Source organism: Geotrypetes seraphini, chromosome 3, assembly GCF_902459505.1.
Source record: "Geotrypetes seraphini chromosome 3, aGeoSer1.1, whole genome shotgun sequence".
Classification (NCBI taxonomy): Eukaryota; Metazoa; Chordata; class Amphibia; order Gymnophiona; family Dermophiidae; genus Geotrypetes; species Geotrypetes seraphini.
Window position 1 is genome coordinate 348,223,238 of NC_047086.1, and position 13,692 is coordinate 348,236,929.

At 49.8% G+C, this 13,692-nt stretch overlaps 1 protein-coding gene across 1 annotated transcript in view; it reads right to left on the bottom strand.

The window, feature by feature from the left end:
* The window catches only part of INTS7 (integrator complex subunit 7), a 107,095-nt gene that overhangs the window by 43,688 nt on the left and 49,715 nt on the right, over window positions 1–13,692 (bottom strand). The window contains exons 12-13 of the mRNA XM_033938311.1: window positions 13,467–13,604; window positions 7,404–7,610 (exon numbers count right to left, since the gene is read on the bottom strand). Coding sequence (XP_033794202.1) covers window positions 7,404–7,610; window positions 13,467–13,604 — 345 coding nt within the window. The remainder of the gene's footprint in view (window positions 1–7,403; window positions 7,611–13,466; window positions 13,605–13,692) is intronic.

Below are 13,692 nucleotides of genomic sequence, written 5' to 3' on the forward strand. Positions count from 1 at the left end.
ATCGACCCAAGACTTGGAGGAAATCCTGTGCCCGAGGACACCAGGACGCCATAAGCCGGCAAATCTGAGATTGCAATTTGTTTACCCGGGCTTCCGGAAGGAAGACCTTCCCCAAGGAGGCGTCGAACAGCACTCCTAGATACTCCAGGCGCTGAGATGGAGACAACCGGCTCTTGGAAAGATTGACTACCCATCCCAGCGACTGCAGAAACTCCACCACCTGAGCCGTGACCCGGGTGCTCTGCTGGAACGACTTCGCTTGAATCAACCAGTCGTCCAGGTAGGGCTGAACTAGAATGCCCTCTTTTTGTAACGCCGCCATGTTGACCACCATCACCTTAGTGAACGTTCACGAAGCCGTGGCCAGTCCAAAGGGAAGTGCACAGAACTGATAGTGTTGCCCCAAGATCGCAAAGCGCAGGAAGTGATGATGGGAGGCCCGAATAGGAATGTGCAAGTAGGCCTTCGTCAGATTTAGAGAGGTCAGAAACTCCCCCAGCTGAACTGCCAGAATCACAGACTGCAGAGTTTCCATGTGGAAGGAAGGCACGTGAAGAGCCCTGTTGACCACCTTCAAATCTAGGATGGGCTGAAAGGTCCCTTCTTTCTCTGGCACCACAAAGTAAATTGAGTACCAACATGTGCCCCACTCCTGCGTGGGAACTGGAACCACCGCGTGGATATCTAACAATCTTTGAAGGGTCTGGCGAAAGGCCTGCTGCTTTCACGCCACCTGAGAGGGAGAAGCGAGAAAACGATCTGGCAAAGAACGGGCAAACTCCAGAGCATAACCCGAATCACCTCCAGAACCCACTGATCGGACATGATGTCTGTCCACTTTGGATAAAAATCCCTCAGCTGGGCGCCCACCGGAACCAAGACGGGCACTGTCAAGGAGTCATTATATATAACATAGAATAGAATAGAAACATAACATAGAAGATGACGGCAGAAAAGGGCTATAGCCCATCAAGTCTGCCCACCCTACTGACCCATCCTCTTAAGTCTATACCTAGCGACCGATATTCCAGTTCGACCCTCGTAGGGATCCCACATAGGTATCCCATTTATTCTTAAAGTCCAGCATGCTGCTGGCCTCGATCACCTGCGCTGGAAGCTCATTCCAACGGTCAACCACTCTTTCTGTGAAGAAATACTTCCTGATGTCGCTATGAAATTTCCCGCCTCTTGAGTTTGAGCGAATGCCCTCTAGTGGCAGAGGGTCCCCTGAGAAAGAAGATATCATCTTCCACCTCGATACGTCCCGTGATATATTTAAATGTCTCAATCATGTCTCCCCTCTCCCTACGTTCTTCTAGAGTGTAGAGCTGTAGTTTGTTTAGTCTCTCCTCGTACGAGAGACCCTTTAGCCCCGAGATCCTCCTGGTGGCCATCCGTTGAACCGATTTGATTCTAAGCACATCTTTACGGTAATGTGGCCTCCAGAATTGTACACAGTATTCCAGATGAGGTCTCACCATGGTTCTGTACAATGGCATTATGACTTCAGGCTTCTTGCTGACAAAGCTTCTACTGATACATCCCATCATCTGCCTTGCTTTAGATGAAGCCTTCTCCACTTGATTGGCAGTTTTCATGTCTGCACTGATGATTACTCCTAGGTCTCGTTCCGCCGAAGTACAAGTCAAAGTTTCTCCATTCAAGGTGTAATTTCTGCATGGATTACCGCTACCGAGGTGCATAACCTTACATTTCCCTGCGTTAAAGCCCAGCTGCCAGGTCGAGGACCATCTTTCCAATGTAAGCAGGTCCTGTGCCATACTATCCTGTAAATTACATTCCCTTACTATATTGCATAGTTTAGTGTCGACGGCGAATAATGTTATTTTACCCTGAAGCCCCTGAGTCAGATCCCCTATGAATATGTTGAAAAGGAGTGGGCCCAGGACTGAACCCTGCGGTACTCCGCTGGTCACCTCCGATGTTTTAGAGAGGGTACCGTTAATCATTACCCTTTGAAGTCTTCCACTTAGCCAATCATTGACCCAAGTAGCAGGATGGGCGACAGGAAACCCAGCGGGGGCACTACCCGCACCCAGGCAGGCCCTATAAAAGGATTGCATGCGCTGGAAAAACCTGCCTCTAGAGAGCCCAGGGGACTGAAAAGAGGCAGTCCCTCAACCAGGGCAGAAGCGGCGGAAATCACGCCCACGAGCAGCACCACCTTGAGCCAGCGGCCTAGGCCTATCCTCAGGCAAACAAGGCACTTTAGAATCAGTGAGAGTCTGAACCAACTTGTCCAGGTCCTCAGACAAGAAAGATCCTTTAAAGGGAAACTTTGTTAACTTAGCTTTGACGAATCCGCCGACCAAGCGCAAAGCCACAAGGTACGGCGAGCTGCCACTGCAAAAGCCAACGACTTGGCAGAAGCCCGCAAGAGGTCATATATGGCATCTGAAAGATAAGAAGCAACCAATTCAATCTTAGCCACCTCGCGCTTTAGCAATTCCCAATCCTCAGATTTACTGTCAAGCACATGCTCGGCCCAGCGAAAACACGCCTGAGCCACCAGCCCACCACAAATTGCCACCTGGACCGCCAGAGCTGTCACATCAAAACTCTGTTTAAGGAGGGACTCCAACTTACGCTCCTCAGGGTCTTTCAAGGCCGCACCGCCCTCAACAGGCACGATATGCCTCTTAGAGATGGCTGAGACCACCGCATCCACAACTTCAGAGTGTCTCTATCCCCTTCAGGAATGGGATACAGGCAGGCCATGGAATGTGCAAAACAAAAGGGAGCTTCCGGCATCTGCCCCTGTGCGAGCATAATGTCCCAAATATCCTGATGCATAGGAAAGAGCAGGAAGAGAGCGAAGAGTCCACCGTACACGGGTGCTCTGACATAGTGTCCTCAAAGTGCAAAACTGAGGAGACCCGAAGAATTAGCTCATGAAGCTCTTCCCGCTGAAAAATGTGCACCAGACACAGCAAGGGGGGGGGTGCTCAAACCCCTTGCTGGCGGAATCCGACCCCCTAAGAGGATCCTGGAAATCTCCCCAAGGGTTCAGGTCCTCATCAATAACATCTTGCTCTTCTGGGCAAAAATCCTCATCTCAAGAAACCCTCAGGTGCTTGGACGAGAGAGGAGTGCCTGGGGCCGCACTGGGGAAGACGTCGAGGGGAAGACATCGAGGGCAACCCCCCACCCTCGAAACCCCCGGAGTGGACATGGAACCTCCAGCCACCAGCACGTAAGCTTGACAAAGTGCTAACATAAATTCAGGGGGAAAAATCCACAGTGGCCCCAGCAGGGGACACTAACTTCCAGAACAGGGGGAAGGTTACCTGAGGTAACAAATGAAAGAGGAGATTCACACCAAAATTGGACCTGAAACCGCCAAAATCGGAGCTGAGGCCGATGGAATCGACTGACCGACACGAAAATGGAATCCCCAGCTGCTCCGGCAGTAAGGGAATCCTTTTCACCCTGACCGTCGGCGGCTGGTGAACCTTCCACGTGGGCGTCGGGTAAAGCCCGGGCTTCCCCGCGATCCAAAGCAGACTCACGAGGTACATGCGGTAGGTCCCCTGGCAACCACTGCCGACGAGACAGCCCCACTGCTCCGGCCTGCACAATACATGCACAGGCCAGCCACGAGTATCTGGAGCACAATGAGCATTTTTTCCATTTAAAAGTGCTCATTGTGCTGAAAACCGCCCTAGCTGAAAGAAAAGTGCCAGTTAGATGAGAAAATACAGTAAAAAGGCAGTTTTAACGGGACATGAGCCCTTTAGACTGACACACCTCAGGATTTTTTTTTTTTTTTTTAACTTAATCAGAACAGACTCCACGGCTCTCAAAGCTACGGCTCTCAAAGCTGGAGGGCTGACCAACCACGGGGGCTAGGCCGCCAGCTTAGGCACCTCTACAAAAATTTGGGGAGGTAGAAGAAGGTGAGCGGAAGGATCCAGCCCGAGACCCGCCGGGTTTAACACCCCCGAGGTCGGATGGATCCCCAAATAGGATCCATCCAAGCTCCGTCCGGTACAAAAGGGGAACCCAGGAGTCCAAAACAAAATTCCAACAGTACTAAGAGGGGAGCCAAGTTAGCCTTACCAAATGCTATGTAGGCTGAGATAGACTGGATTGCTGGGGGGGGACTATCCTGATATACAAGTTTGTTCTCAATCTCCACCTGCTGGTAGTAGTGAGGTATATAACCCATTCATAAGGACTATACCAGTCGAAACAGAATACTTTAAGATTTCACATGACCTTGAGACGATGTAGACTAAGAGGAAGACATCCAATGCTTGGAGGGTGGTGCTCCCTTGGACATCAAACGATGTTGACGTGGCGTCCGAGATCTGGCTTTTGATGAACTCTTGAAGCAGTTCTTGGACTGGGCAAGTACCGATTGTGTCAGTCTAGGGGCTTGGGCTGTCTGATTTAGCAGCATGGTAACCAACTCTCCTTTAAGAATTTCCCTTATCTGTTCATGAAGGAAAGGCATCAGTACCATCAATGTTATCGGTAAAGAAGGCACCGTAGGGTGTCTAGGCATTAGTACTTCAATGATAGGCACACTTTAGAGGAATAGACATCATCTGCAGAGATGGAGAGCGTGTCACTGTACAATAGTGCTGCCCGATTCACGATTTGAATCGGTTCACTGATTCACTTCGGGTGGATCGATTCAAAAACAAACAAACAAACAAACAAAAATCAGCTTCCCTATTCGGCTGACCCTCCCCCCTCACCCCTTAAAGCAGGAGCGACAGCACTGCTCTTGCTGGCCAGCCACTTCCGCACTTGCTTTAGAGGGCGAAGGTCAGTCGGGAAGTGCTGCTGTCGGCTTCCCCCTCTGGCACCCGGTTTCCCACTGCGGCCTCCCACTTCCCCTCACCTTTGAGGAGAAGCCTGCAAACAAGATCGCGATGCTAGCGATCTTTGCATTGCTTCAGAGTTGTTTCCTCTGCCGCGATCCTGCCTCTGACGTCAGAGGAGGGGCGGGACCGCGGCAGAGGAAACAGCTCCGAAGCAGTGCAAGATCGCTAGTACTGTGATCTTGTCTGCAGGCTGCTCCTCAAAGGTAAACTGTGCAGGGAGGCCAGGGGGGAAGCCGGACACCAGTGGGAGGCCAGGGGGCATGCAGACCTTCCGGGGGGGGGGGGGGGGAAGCAGTCCTTCAGGGTGGGGGGTGGGACAGGCCTTCAGGGAGGACAGACAAGCAGGCCTTCAGGGGTAGGATGCAGGCTTTTAAGGGGGGGACAAGCCTTCAAGGGGGGGGACAACAGGCCTTCAAGGGGGACGACGATGACAGGCCTTCAAGGGGGGGACGACGACAGGCCTCCAAGGGAGGGGCAGGCCTTCAAAGGGGACAGGCAGGCCTTCAGGAGTGGGCTGCAGGCCTTTAATGGGGGGACAGGCCTTTAAGAGGGGACAAGCCTTCAAGATAGGTCTTCAAGGGGGACAGACCTTCAAAGGGGGGAAAAGGCAGGCAAGCCTTCGGGGGGATGCAGGCCTTCAAGGGGGGTGGGGAACAGGCCTTCAGGGGTGGGATGCAGGCCTTTAAGGGGGGGCAGGCCTTTAAAGGGGGGACAGGCCTTTAAGGGATGGTAGCACAGGCCTTTAGGGGTGGGGTGCAGGCCTTCAGGGGGAGGTGCAGGCCTTCAGGGGGAGGTGCAGGCCTTCAGGGGAGGGGGGCCCTGGTGTAAAAGTACATGGAGGGAGGGAGGGAAGGGGGGATTCAAAGAGACGTGTATATGCCTGACTTTGGGAGGGTAAGAATCAATGGGTCAGAAAATAGAGGAGAGGGAGAGAGATGATGGACAATGGGATTTAGGGAGGGAAGGAACAGAAAGGGAGAGAACTTGGCCACAAGGAATGGTGTGGAGGGGGGATAGAGATACTGGATAGGAAGGAAATTGGGAAAAGAAAGGGAGATATGGTGGACCCTGGGGTGGTGGGGAAGGAGGAGAGGTGCTGGATGAAAGGGTAGTTAAGAAAAGGTGGATCTGTGGAGGGAGATGAAAAAAAGGAATGATACCAGACCTCCTGGGGAGGGAAGGGAAACGGAAGGGGAGGACAGAAATGGCAGATGGATGGTTAGCACGAAGAAAGAAGGAGACCCTGGCAAGCAAGTTATCAGAAGACAACCAGAGCCTGGGACCAAAAAGATTTGAATAATGACCAGACAACAAAAGGTAGAAAAACTAATTTTATTTTCTGTTTTGTGATTACAATATGTAAGATTTGAAACGTGTATCCTGCCAGAGCTGGTGTTAAACTGCAAACGTGAGCTAGGATTTAACAGAGAGAGGAAAAGTCTTTTTTGTTTGTTTATCTTGTTTACACCACCATGCCAGTGTGGTTAGGAGAAGGCAAAGGGGGTGAAGAGGCTATAAAATAAACCCACTAGGATGTTTGAAAAAAAACAAACCAAAAAAACACCACCCAATTGGGCAGGAAAATCAAATCGAATCGAAAAACCAATTCAATAGGCAAAATTGAATCAAAATTTTTTTTCCTGAATTGGGAAGCACTACTGTACACCGACGCTTAGAATGCATCCATGGCGTGGACACTTGCAACATGTGGCATGCTTAGCAGAAGCATGCTTATATTTCTTAGTTTTTTGTTGAGCATCTCTGATGGTATCGAGGATGCCGATGTTGACCAGGATGTTGATGTTGGTGCTGGCTGCGATACCGGAGATGGTTTTTGGGTATCAGCATCAGAAGTAGCAGACATCTTCAATGTTGCCGATGTCAATACTCCCAACATTGATGGAAAAAAATCTTTAGCGATCTTTTCTGGAGCTTTGCGTAGGGCTTACAAGAATTTGGATGGTGAAGACACCAATTATGTGGATCAGTGACTGAAATGGTCCTGCTACACCAAGTGTACTACTTAAAACCACTAGAAGGCTTTGACATGAAAAGAAAGACCGCCGGCACAAGATTGAAGATCAATGGTCCTAGAAGGTCGAATAAATTCGTACCTGAAAAAGATTAAAGGCGCCATACCTAAAAAAAGGCTCAGTCAGGGCAGAAGGCCTAAAAACAAAATTTTTACACCAGGAAATAAGAACAATGGAAACAAAGTAAAAAGATGAAGAAAACAATACCGGGAAGGCATGCGCTTTTGGACTGACTTCAAAAGAACCCAGCTTCTCAGCTCCACAGAAAACTGTGAACTGATGATCCCATGAGAATGTCCGTACCAGGCTCCGTGGATGATGTCACCCCACATGTGACAATATCTACTTGCTTGTCCTAGGATAACACAACATATTGCAGAGCAGATCATGATAAACTGATTTGGAGAACAAATCAAGAGCATCTGCTGGAGAAGAGGTGTTAATGGTGGTACAGTATTCACTCCCTTTGTGTATTCTACAAATTCCCAGCAGTCTCCATTAGTACTAGGCCACTGACCGTAAGTGAAGCAATGCCCTTGTGATAGGACTTCAAGGACTCTGCAATGCAAGTGAGCGCTGAGCTGGAATCATTGTCCTGTAGCCCTGTCAGACAATGCTCGGCATGGGAGAATTCCTTCAAGCTGTTCAGCCAGAAGTACAAGTGCTCGGATGCAACACGCGTCAGCAAACTCTGATATAGCTCCTTGGCCATGTCATGATTACCCTAAGACAAAAGGAACACACACATGACCAAGCTCCTGGTTAACATCATCTCCCACAATCTCTTAATTAAATCTTTAATAAAGGAGAAAGAAAGGTCAGTGAATATTACATTATTTGTTTATTTTTAAAATTTATAAACCGCTTAAATCTAAGCAGTGTACATATATCATATACACACAAATTATAAAAAGTCATAAATACATAATAAAAATAATAAAGCATAATAATGAAAAAATTCAGATGCTGCATTAGTATTTCAAGTACATGTCATATATTGTTACAGCAAACAAAATAAGTTGATAGGTAAAGATGGAAGACATATTAGAGCAGTGCTTCCCAATTTTTTTGTCCCTGTGACCCCATACCGTATTTTCACGCATATAACGCGCGCGTTATACACGATTTTACAAACCGTGCATAACCTTGCGCGTTATACGCGTGAGCGCGTTGTACAAAATTTTTTTTACATAGTTCCCCCCCACCTCCGATTCACCCCCCCCCGCAGGACCGCTCGCACCCCCACCCCGAGGGACCGCTCGCACGCACCCACACCCCCACCCCGAAGGACCGATGGGGCAAGAGGGAGCTCAAGCCCTCTTGCCCCCCCGACTCCCCGACACGATCGGGGCAAAAGGGAGCCCAAGCCCTCTTGCCTGCCGACTCCCCAACTCCCCGACAATATCGGGCCAGGAGGGAGCCCAAGCCCTCCTTGCTCTGGCGACCCCCCTCCCCCGCTAGTTGTTCGGGCCAGGAGGGAGCCCAATTCCTCCTGGCCCTGGCGACCCCCCCCCCGCTAGTTGTTCAGGCCAGGAGGGAGCCCAAACCCTCCTGGCCACGGCGACCCCCTACCCCCACCCCGTACTACATTACGGGCAGGAGGGATCCCAGGCCCTCCTGCCCTCGAAGCAAACCCCCCTCCCCCAACGACCGCCCCCCCAAGAACCTCCGACCGCCCCCCCAGCCGACCCGCGACCCCCCTGGCCGACCCCCACGACACCCCCACCCCCCTTCCCCGTACCTTTGTGAAGTTGGCCAGACAGACAGGAGCCAAACCCGCCTGTCCGGCAGGCAGCCAACGACGGAATGAGGCCGGATTGGCCCATCCGTCCCAAAGCTCCGCCTACTGGTGGGGGCCTAAGGCGCCTGGGCCAATTAGAATAGGCCCGGGAGCCTTAGGTCCCTCCTGGGGGCGGGGCCTTGGGCACATGGTCGGGTTGGGCCCATGTGCCTCAGGCCCCGCCCCCAGGAGGGGCCTAAGGCTCCCGGGCCTATTCTGATTGGCCCAGGCGCCTTAGGCCCCACCAGTAGGCGGAGCTTTGGGACGGATGGGCCAATCCGGCCTCATTCCGTCGTTGGCTGCCTGCCGGACAGGCGGGTTTGGCTCCTGTCTGTCCGGCCAACAACACAAAGATACGGGGAAGGGGGGTGGGGGTCGGCCAGGGGGGTCGCGGGTCGGCTGGGGGGGAGGTCGGAGGTTCTTGGGGGAGGCGGTCGTTGGGGGGAGGGGGGTTTGCTTCGAGGGCAGGAGGGCCTGGGATCCCTCCTGCCCGTAATGTAGTGCGGGGTGGGGATAGGGGGTCGCCGTGGCCAGGAGGGTTTGGGCTCCCTCCTGGCCCGAACAACTAGCGGAGGGGGGGTGGTCGCCAGAGCCAGGAGGGCCCGATATTGTCGGGGAGTTGGGGAGTCGGCGGGGCAAGAGGGCTTGGGCTCCCTTTTGCCCTGATCATGTCGGGGAGTCGGGGGGGGCAAGAGGGCTTGAGCTCCCTCTTGCCCCGATCGTGTCGGGGGTGCCACGGTTGGCTGGGGCAAGAAGGCTTGAGCTCCCTCTTGCCCTGATCGTGTCAGGGAGTCGAGTATGTGCGAGCGGTCCTTCAGAGTGGGGGTGCGAGCGGTCCTGCGGGGGGGGGGTGTGAATCGGACGTTGGGGGGGGCATCAGGCTTTCAGAGTGGGGACAGGACTTCAAGGGGGAGAGGAGAGTCGGGGCGGGCGAAAGGAGAGTCGGGCGGCGACGGGAGAGTCGGGCAGCATGCGCGGTATACAAAATTTTTTTACATATATTTGGGTTTCCCGCGCGCTATACCCGTGTGCGCGTTTTACACGGGTGCGCGTTATCTACGTGAAAATACGGTAATTGTGGACAAATAAAAACTGTGACCTGGAAATGAAGAATAGGATATATCTAGATTGTCACTCCACAAACAAGTTTGGTGACCCCATTTGGGGTCCCAACCCACAGTTTGAGAAGCTCAGTATTAGGTAAGGAATTAACGTATTTTTTGCTCCATAGGACGCACCTGACCATAAGACACACCCTAGATTTAGAGGAGGAAAAAAAGAAAAAAAAAATTCTTAACCAAATTCTCCCTGCCAGGCTCTGCCCAACCCCACACTCCTTGCCAGGCTCTGCACCCTGTCCCCCCTCCCTCCCAGGCTCTGTACCCTGTCCCCCCACTGTTGGTTTTCAGTGGTAGGCCAGGACAGGGTAGGTAGGCAGGCCGGCCTACTGGAAGGCAGGCAGGGAGTCTAAGTAAGCCCTAAATGGATGGCCTTCATCTGACTTCTGAACAGCCTGCAGAACGCCTTTATATATCCTAAAGCTAATGGTGACAGAGAACAGATCCAGGGCAATGTATGCAGACATGTTCACAATGCTGAACACAGTGAAGGAAAGGAGCAAGAAGAGGCTGGCCCCAAACACTATACCTGTACAGCAGTCATCAACTATGGATCTGGATAGGCCCCTGTGGCTCGGCAGGATCCTCTGACGTGCTACCGGGATCCAGTCGGGGAATTTTATGCTCAGAGGCTCAGGGCTCCTCTTAGGACTCTTCTCCGGGAGCTTCACATTCGGCACCGGCGGGCTTCTCTCGGGGAGTTTCTCAGGAGCTGGGCGGCGGCTGCCCTGGGCTGAGAAGGGGACAGTGAAGGGTGGGTGGAAATGATCTCCAGCGCTGCTGGTTAAATCCAGCACCTCGCCGTCATCATCTTGCTCCCTGAAGTGCAGCTTGTTTTCCTCCTCAAAGCAGAGCGGTTCCTTGTGCATTTTGTATTGCAGAGAAGCCGCAGCTTGTCTTCCATCCCCAACTGCCCAGTCTGTGAGCACGCTCCAAATACGGCAGCTCTGCCTGCAACTAAGTCTCTAACGTGGACATAAGACGTGCATCAGATAGCATTTCGGGGAGACCAATAAGACGAAGAATGTCCCTCGGGGGGAGGGAGGATTGTTATATTCGCTTTATGTTTAAATCTGTTTTATTCATTTTCACATCAAAGATCAAAAACACTTTGATACAGGAAACTAAATATACTCAAGAAATTATTATCAAATCACAAATTCCCAGTACAATGATCATAGTCCACATTGGGAGAGAGTAAAGCCATACACAATCAAGGGGAGTTGAAGTAAAGGAAAACTATACTCGGTCATATTAACATATGCCTCAAAAATACAGGGTTCTTTTGGTTAATTACATTAAGGCCTAAGTAGTTGGAATTATAGAGGGGTCGGGAGCCTTAATGGCAGCCTTTCTTTCCAAGAAAAATTGCAATTGTTCTGGGTCATAAAAGATATACTTATTTGCTTGATAGGTAATACAGCATTTACAAGGAAACCTAAGTTGAAAAGCCAAAACTGACTGACGAATGTCAGAAATTTCTTGCGTCTAAGCTGCGTCCACTTTGAAACATCAGGAAAAATTGCAATTTTGTGATTGTAGAATTCAACACTTTCAGTTCTATAAAAAAGACGAAGAAGAGCTTCTTTATCTTGTAAGAAAACAAAAGTCACTAACAAAATAGCTCTCGCTGAAATTTCAATCCGTGAGGATTCCAACATCCCAGTGAGGTCTAGTTCTCCGGGATGAGTAGTTGACTTATCCTTATCCTCTTCGACTATATTAAGATAATATAATTTTTGCAATGGTGGCATATTGGTCTCTGAAAATTTTAGAACTGAAGTCAGAAAAGAATGAAAAACTTATCTAGGAGATAATATTCTGGATACAGGAAAATTAAGAAATCTCAGGTTCAAATTTCTATTGGCATTTTCTAAATTTTCAATTTTCCTGATCAATAAGTTTTTATCTTTCATTTGAGAATTTGATGCAAGTTTTATTTCAGAGACTGTTTTCTCAATGTGATCCATTCTAGTTGATTGTTGTTGAATTTTCCCTTCACAATTTTTAATTTGAACAGCAGTTTGTTGAGTTGAAGAAATAAATTGGGAGCATACCTGATGAAGGCTCTCCATGGCTCCCCACAACGCCTCCATGTCCACCACTTTTGGCTTGATCAGGGGTTTCAGAGGTTGAAGTGGAGAAAATACTCTATTTCCCACACTCGTTGCTCCCTGAACACCTCCTCCTCCCTCTGCCGTTTGCTGGTAACCCGGCATAGCTCGAACCACCTCTGGGAGTCAAAGGCGGGTCCGGCGGAGATTCATTCCTCGACGTCTCCCGTTGCCTCATGGGACTGCCTGACATCATCCCAGGACGGGGAGGGATCACAGGGCCAAGCGGGCTCAGCGAAAAATCACTGTCCAGCAACGAGGTCTGCCCCCCCTCGGAGAACGGATTCGCCCAGACCAAAAGGAACAGCAAAAGCTGTTATTGCTGTCTGGCGTGTTACTGAAGAGGCAGAGGAAGCCGGGAGATCGCTCCTCTGTTTCCCCCTACGTTTCGGCATTCCTGCGCTACAAAAACTGCGCTACAAAAACTGAGAAAGTCTCGAAGAAGAGGAGCAAAAATGCCGATAGAAGGGGAGCCTCTCACATCACGTCTGTCCCTGACGCCATCTTGGCTTCCTCTCTGTTATATTCGCTTTATAAGACGCACCCTTATTTTCACTCACTTTTTGGAGGAAAAATAATGCGTCTTATGGAGAGAAAAATACGGTAAATTTGAAGTTGCAAAGGTCTCTTATTACATGTCACCAATCCAGAAACATGCATCATCTTCAACCTAATAAAGGTCGTCTTTACCCAGCTACCCTGGCAGTAGTCCAACAAAACCAAAATTAAACTAGTAAGATAAAAAGGTACCATGTACATCAAACAAGTCCCCAGAAAACATTCCCTGAAAATAAGGCTTTGCATGGCTGAGCCTGTAGGTATGTCTGATTACATAGGACATATCAGAGATAATATTCTATTCTCAAATTCCAGCATAGTGAAGTTACAACCTAAACCAACAGATCTCCTGGAGTCTCAAATGTATGACCTAGAGGGCACCTCCTCTCCCCGGTACCTAATGCAAACAGGATTCTCATTCTGCAGTAGAAAGAAAGACCAAAGTTAAAAACTCCTCTCCTCTCCACAGCCATCCACTATTGGTTCACAAATCTAAATTTACCCAGCTCCTTCCTTTTCGTCTCTTCGGAAACTGGTATGAAGTAGTTTCATGTCCATTTTGGAAGTAGTAAGACTACAAAGCACTGCATACATCTTATAGTATTACAGGAGTGGTTCCCAAACCTGTCCTGGGGGACCCCCAGCCAGTCGGGTTTTCAAGTTATCCCTAATGAATATGCATGAGAGAGATTTGCATACCTGTCGCTTCCATTATATGCAAATCTCTCTCATGCATATTCATTAGGGATATCTTGAAAACCTGACTGGCTGGGGGTCCCCCAGGACAGGGTTTGGGAACCACTGTATTATAGAAACAAGCAACTGTAGTAGAATTAAGTTTCCTAGGATCTCTTCCAAATAAAAAAAAAAATACTGCACAAACCCACATCATCATTTTCTCACTAATGCACATCTGATGAGGTTCCATAGCCTTTCAGTCACCAAGCCACGGAATAAGCAGCACAAGACAGAGTAGTAAAGAAAGGTTCACATGGCTAAAATGCACATACCATTCGCGAAGCTTGTCTGGCTATCCGGTACACTGTCCATCCATTAGAAACATTCTCCAGTTGCTGTTTGATTACAGTTTTTACCTCAGAAGATAAAGCTTTCTGGTTAGCTACAAAAATCACAGTGGCAAGCGACACCTATTGGATTAAAATAACCCAAAGAAAAAATTAATACTTTGTAAGGAGAAAAGCTTCAAAGCACCCTCACTTTAAAAACAGGAACGTA